The sequence below is a fragment of the Etheostoma spectabile genome, chromosome 21 (assembly GCF_008692095.1).
Source record: "Etheostoma spectabile isolate EspeVRDwgs_2016 chromosome 21, UIUC_Espe_1.0, whole genome shotgun sequence".
NCBI classification, from domain to species: Eukaryota; Metazoa; Chordata; class Actinopteri; order Perciformes; family Percidae; genus Etheostoma; species Etheostoma spectabile.
The window spans coordinates 17001696-17008681 of record NC_045753.1 but is presented as its reverse complement, the minus strand read 5'-3'; the positions used below and the strand labels follow the sequence as shown (position 1 = coordinate 17008681).

Genomic DNA, 6986 nt, shown 5'->3' with positions numbered 1-6986 from the left:
GGGGGGGGTTGTGGCGATGAGTTCACAAATATTGAGTTCATGAGTAGAAATTCTACCCCAGAGCAACTCAACACATCTAAGAAAGTTCAGAGAAGGCAACAAAATATTTTTTTCCTGAGAATTAAGAATAAATCACAAAAATCACAACATTCAAAATGTACTTAACTTTGCTTACAAATAAATTATCCAGTGTTATAAACCATCTACTGATTGTTCATGTTGTTTTAAAGTCAATACACAACACATCATAGTGGATGTAAATTTCCTTCAACATAAAACAAAGGTTAAATAAGTATTATTTATGGATTCTGAGACTTAAAATGGATTCTAAGGGTAAGGTGGTTGCAATGATTTCCTACTAATATAAGGGTCAATATGCTGTGAAAAGATAGCATGATTCACATTAAACACAGCACCCAGGTCAATAGATTCAATACCATTCTTAAAACAAACTGATTAAAGTCAAGTACATTTACTCCCTCCACTGGCCGTCAGTGCATTCTTCATTCATCTTGAGCTTTTTAGGTTCAGTAATTTAAAAAATCAATTTTTGAGGTGCAGAGGATTACTCATGATGTCTTGCGTAGTTTCACATCCAAAGCACAAAGCTGTTTGAGAAACCCTTTGTTTGGGAAGATCCATCTGTGCTCTTTGACCTTATTGATAGCCTCTAGCAGGGTGTAATGCTGGTGGATCATTAGGTAGGCTAGGACGATGGAGGCAGACCTGCTCACTCCAACTGCACAGTGGACAAAAACCCGACCTGGTGAAGAAGGAGAAAAAGATTATAATGAACCTAAAGCATGAGGAAATAGTGGGATTTTTTTCCGGATAAGATGACTGATTTGCAGAGAGACCTGAGATAAAAACTCAGTGACAATAAAGCAAAACGATGAGTATTTACCACCAGGCATGTCAAGTGCACTCTGAATGTACTCAGCAGAGGAAAAGAAGTAGCGAGAGAGGTCAAAGTACGGTGAGTCATCTGCAGGCACTCCATAATAATCCACAGTGGAGCCATAGAAGTCATGACTCCCCTGACAGTGCATGCTCCCATGAGCTACATTCAGAACATGACTGATTCCCAACTTCCACAGACTGTAGCGATCATTGGCCACCGACCTGGTGACAAAGGAAACAGGAATTGTAACAAGAAACACATTAGAAGGAAACTACATAGACTTACTTTTATTTTCTAAGCTGTTAAGAGCAATGTCAAATACTCACATGTCTCCAATGAATAGGTTAGGCCAAACTTCATTCACGTGATTACCAAATCTTTTTCCTCCATACAAAACCTTCACCAAGTCTTTGACAGATGGAATAGCAGGAGAAACTGCTTTACTTTCCGGTATATTGTTCATAGATGACTGAATGAATCTTTGTAGTTGCTTACATAACTCTGAAACTACCCATTTGTATGACTTTTTCCTCCAACATTTATTTTTCAACTCTGTTGAGGCTTCACTATAACCACATTGGTATTGACAAGGACAGGTGTCCTTGGTCTAAAATTAAATCAGTGGCCCATAATCTAAATTGTATCCAGCCTCACGCCTCTAAATCTTTTATGTATACATTTTGTGGTGTTTTGTGGCCTTTAATTTATTTCACAAAGACGTAATTTATTTGATCATATTTGAACAATTTCAAGAATAAAGAATTAAAGACTCTGCAGTGTATTCTTTTCACCAGTAGGTGTCATTGTTGCTCAACTGGAGCCCCGTGTAATAGATTTTACGTGCGCAGCTACTCTGGACATTACCGCCTGGGTTTGTCAACAGTGCTAACCTGCACAAAGCTAGGGCGAAATGATTTTCAACAAGCCCGTGTTATTGCAACATAACCAAATACGATTTCTTCAGATTCTTATAAGATGCCATTTAGTTAGCTAGCTAAATAAATACGTTTCCGTATCGTCTTCTGTCACATCTCAGTCCGGGTGAGTGAGCGTTAAGGCACACGCATTGATCACGATAGCTCATAGCTTGCTAGCTAACGTTAGCTAGACTTGGTTTAACGTTAGCATGCTGAGGAAGAGTGGCTGTGATAAAACAGAGGAGTCGTTCGCATGGTTTCATGTCTACCTAAGGCATGCTTGTGCTTACGCCAGCGTCAACCAGTTGGTCGGCTAGCTAGTTATCTTAACGCTGACGTTACAAGATATTGATAGAAGTTCGTAGAATTAGCTCCTGGCCCCACCTTATTGATACCCACTGCCAGTGATGTGGGTTAATGCAGGTGAAGTGGGTGTTTTTTTACTGGACAAAGTTAGTGAGTTATAGCTGTTTTCTTAACCATACAATCCACTGTACCGTCATATAATGTAATCACTCAACAGGTAGAGATGCCAACATTTTATGGATATCTTGGTAATCCTTGGTAAAGACTTTAGAGACAGGGTTTGCTTACAGGGACACTGAAGTTAAGCTTAAACAAGGATTATTCCTATTAGTTTGCAAGACAGTGACGGCTATAATAAGATTGGTGATAATAGCCAACAACTCATTATCTATAACCATTGCAAAAGTCTATGGGTGCTCCTTCACCTACATTTTTAGGGCGTATGCAAACTTATCTTTGCACATACTTGGCATTGTTTGCCTCATATATTTGCTCAAGTTGTGAATACTCAGCTTGCCTCTGTAGCTCTGGAATTGCTGTCTATGTGGCAATGCTACTTGGTTTGTATTTTAGGATTGTTGATGCAGTAAAAGTAAATAGTGCCTAATAGTGCTTACTGTTTACTCCTTTGTTTATTGGTAAGGAAGTCAATAACAAACTGATATTGAGAGTAATGGAAAACTCAGTTGTTTGAGTTGAAATGTTGATGTTCTTCTCTCCAGCCTTCAGAGTGAGGAAAAGGCAATGACCCAACTGAGTGTCCGTCGCTGGACGCCCAAGCATGTCGCCAAGTGGCTGAGGGAAGAGGGCTTCTGTGACTATGTGGACCTGCTTTGCAACAAGCACCGACTGGATGGCACCAGCCTGCTTGCCCTCAGCGAGTATGACCTCCGCTCACCACCTCTGGAGCTCAAAGTCCTGGGGGACATCAAGCGGCTGATGGTGTCCATCCGCAAACTACAGAAACAGAACATTGATGTGTTGGAGGAGCTGGGTCTTCCCTTTGATGGCTCTCCCACAGGCACCGGAGGCAGTTTGGACTGGCTATGTAATGGAGAATCAGGCAGAGACTGTGACAGCACTGAAACCGCACCAGTGGGAGAGGAGTATCACCAGTACACTAATGGGAAGTACAAGCTGCAGACGAGGCGCCTGGACCCAGAGTACTGGAAGACAGTGCTAAGCACCATCTATGTGGTATTTGTGTTTGGGTTCACGTCCTTCGTCATGGTTATAGTGCATGAGAGGGTGCCTGACATGCGCACATACCCTCCACTGCCAGATATATTCCTAGACAGGTGGGTGTGTGACAACTAAGACACTCTTTAAGCCTTATTTTTTCTGACCTGGGGCACTGGGCAGCCATCAAAAAACAACGAAAACCTGTGGCAGCTTTGAAATGCCATATATGTATATTCAGGGTTCAAAATAGACTAGGACATTACTCTGTTACAGCAGCAAGTTACAAGGACATAAACACTCACTCCCACGCAGACAGAAAATACCACAAATATACTAAAATTAATCAATAAAATAGATAAGATTTTAAAAAAAATAGATAAAATAAGATAACAAAAGATCAAAATACCAGAACACCTACTGAAAAATACTTAGAGGAATGAATAGAATTTACATGTATATACAAGTTTAGAATACAATTTACAACTTACATACATACAGTAATAGACGGTATATCAAAATAAAATATGTGTAATATTAAATAGGAAGTTAGCACTATCTAACAGCCAAATGCGGGTAAAACATAATCTATTGAGTGGCTGGTAAAATTTTAACAATTACTAGCCATTTGGCTGGTTGATGAATAAGTTAATTTTGAACCCTGTTTATATTTATCACAGATTATTTGTTAGACTTTCACACCAGATGGTGGACATTATAAGTGCCCTACTTTATTGTAGCATGTTTCTATTAGTGTCCTCACATATTCCTGATGGGCTTTGGTTCAGAGAGACCTTTGAGTGTTTTTTAAAGTGACCTACTTTGTAATGTGACCCGATGCTTAGCTTTGAGTTTTTATGGAGTGTCATCTCATGTTTATTGGGAGAGCTGATTTGTGTGTTGTTGTTTTTTTTGGTATGATAAAACATTAAGAAGCAAGTTACAGCTTTTGTGTTAATTTAGTGATATTGCAGTCCATATTTTGTCATCTAATATCAGTCATGAAACTTTAAACATAGAAATTAGAAGCTGTTTGAAATATTTAAGCCTTAGCTGTAGTATTTTAACCCAAAATATGTTACAAGGGTATTTTTAGGACTGAGTCTAAGAGTTAATTTAAGATTTGTCGAATTACTTCATTGTTGATCACTGTCTCAATTTTGGATGGTTTGCTTTATAAAATAATAGAAAACCCCATCAAATTGCTTGTTTTGTTTAACCAACTGTACAAAACTCAAAGATATACACATGCAGATAAAAGCAGCAAACCTCACTTTTAAGAAATTGGACAATAGAATGTTTTGAGTTTTTTTTTTAAATTGATAAGTGACTAGTCATTTCAGCATTAATCTCTTTTCTTTCTCTGTTCAACAGTGTGCCTAGAATACCATGGGCCTTTGCCATGGCAGAAGCATGTGGAGTGATCCTCTGTAATATCTGGGTATTGGTTCTACTGCTTCATAAACACAGGTACAGTAGAGTACAAAGTTGCCATTGCAGGGATTGTGTTTTTGGATACCTACAGTGTGTTCCTTAAACCAATGCTATGGACGTTAACTTTGTGTCATGACTTGTAGATCTATCCTTTTGCGGCGCATGTGCAGCCTCATGGGGACGGTGTTCATGTTGCGCTGTATCACAATGTTTGTCACGTCCCTGTCTGTGCCAGGACAGCACCTGCAGTGCTCAGGAAAGGTAACACACTTGTTTTTTGTGTATCTGAAACACTACATCTCTGCCTCTTTAATAGATCACAGTACTGATCGTTTCTTCTCCCCCTTTAGATGTATGGTGACATGTGGGCCAAACTGCAGCGAGCTGTGGCCATCTGGAGTGGTTTTGGGATGACCCTGACAGGAGTGCATACATGTGGTGACTACATGTTCAGCGGCCACACTGTGGTCCTTACCTTGCTCAACTTCTTTGTTACAGAGTGTGAGTAGCTTTTTTGGGGGGCATTTTAGGCCTTTATTATACAAGACCGCTGAAGATGTGAAAAGGGGGGGGGGGTGACATGCAGCAAAGGACTGAGCTTTTGTACATGGGGTGCACGCTCTACCAGGTGAGCTATCTAGGCGCCTCCAAATTCATTCATGAATATTATGATAAACTATGAGCTGTTATTAAAAGCTGTGACATCAGAAGGTTGAAGTACTAAATCATAGGGAAAACTCATGTAGAGGAAGAAAAAAAAGTAGCCGTATTTGGGAACACTGTCCCTTTGTTGCCATCCAATGTCCTAGCTTGGCATTACAGCTGAAGTAAAATACAAAAAAATAGCCTTCTTCAGTCTGACCTGGACAGAAATAGTCACCTAAGGATATAATAGATTTCTGGATGGTGTAGTAAAAACTCCAAACAACAAGAGAAAAAGCTAATTTGTTCAATGTATTTTGAATCTTCTTTCTTCTTATTTCACAAACAGACACCCCAAGAAGCTGGAACTTCATTCACACATTGTCCTGGGTCTTGAATCTCTTCGGCATCTTCTTCATTTTGGCTGCACATGAACACTACTCGATTGACGTCTTCATAGCGTTCTATATCACTACCAGACTCTTCTTGTACTACCACACTCTAGCCAACACCCGGGCCTACCAGCAGAGTCGACGAGCTCGCATCTGGTTCCCCATGTTCTCCTTCTTTGAGAGCAATGTCAACGGGCCTGTCCCCAACGAGTATGGTTGGCCTCTCTCTAGACCTGCTGTGATGAGGAGGCTTATTGGATAATGAACAGCAGCAGCGGTCCTGTCAGACACGTTAGCCTGTGCTGTTTTAGTCTGCTTTGTCAAGTTGCCAACTGAGGCGGTGTGTGATATCTTCATCAACAAAGACTACTGTTGTGATCCTGTTAGCACCGAGGCCTGATGGGATACACAGAGCCATACCTTCTTATATTCCGGGACTTGTCTTCAAACCTGCCTCCCCTGCCACATATTTTTAGGTGGATTAAACAAAATCCACAAAACACTGAGTTTCTTAAAAGCCCCATTAACACTCTGTACTTGATTTGAAAAGTGAACACTGTGGAGATGTGTCTCATTTATTGGTTATTTGTCCTCTAAAGGGATATCATTTTATGTAGCATTAACTGCATTTTTCAGTACTTCTCAACTTAAAGACGTACTCATATGTTTGTTAGAGTATATTTGGATAACACATGATAAAAGGAAGCCACATTGACAAACTCTCAGGCAGCAGTGTCCGTAATCCTTCACAGCAGTTTGCCATTTTCTGTGCAATTATAATATCTATTAATTTGAGTGTTTTGTCTCACCTCCCACTTTGTAATTTATCTAAACATAACTCTATAGATCACTATTAAAGCAATATGTAAAGATCTACATTACACTTGCTTTTTTCTATATAGCAAAATGTTCATTATGTTGGGAAACAGGTGTTACTTCTTTGCCATTGTTTGAAAGTCTTTCATTCCTCGAAACAATAATTACATGTTGACAATGTTACTGAATGTTGAATGTAGAGTAATTCATGGCTCACTGAAGGATACAGTAAAGTATGATAATTTCATTATCAGCCAAACACAGAATCAAAGATTTATTTCCAACTGTCTTAAATATAATTCCAATTGCCAATTACCTTGAGGGTTCTGATAGGTTTCTCTGTGTAGAAATGTCCCAAATATTTTATGTTTACTGTTGGATAGTTGTGTAGTGCTTTTT

The 6986-nt window shown here is 39.5% G+C and overlaps 2 protein-coding genes across 3 annotated transcripts; one reads left to right on the top strand and one right to left on the bottom strand.

Annotated features, from left to right (window-relative positions):
• Positions 1-7: 7 nt before the first annotated feature.
• LOC116671395 (dual specificity protein phosphatase 13) lies at positions 8-1567 on the bottom strand. The gene is made up of 3 exons (XM_032502636.1): positions 1228-1567; positions 905-1122; positions 8-763 (listed from the first exon to the last, which is right to left on the bottom strand). The coding sequence occupies exons 1-3, from the start codon at positions 1362-1364 to the stop codon at positions 570-572; spliced, it is 549 nt and encodes a 182-aa protein (XP_032358527.1). The 5' UTR covers positions 1365-1567; the 3' UTR covers positions 8-569.
• A 166-nt stretch (positions 1568-1733) lies between these two features.
• samd8 (sterile alpha motif domain containing 8) lies at positions 1734-6846 on the top strand. 2 transcript variants are annotated; one of them, XM_032502621.1, is made up of 6 exons: positions 1734-1942; positions 2847-3422; positions 4678-4773; positions 4881-4998; positions 5088-5238; positions 5729-6846. In XM_032502621.1, the coding sequence occupies exons 2-6, from the start codon at positions 2869-2871 to the stop codon at positions 6031-6033; spliced, it is 1224 nt and encodes a 407-aa protein (XP_032358512.1). In that variant the 5' UTR covers positions 1734-1942; positions 2847-2868; the 3' UTR covers positions 6034-6846. The 2 variants fall into 2 exon arrangements, with proteins under 2 accessions (XP_032358512.1, XP_032358513.1); XM_032502622.1 differs by lacking the exon at positions 1734-1942 and adding an exon at positions 2626-2762 and having other exon boundaries at positions 5729-6564.
• The last annotated feature ends 140 nt before the right edge of the window (positions 6847-6986 follow it).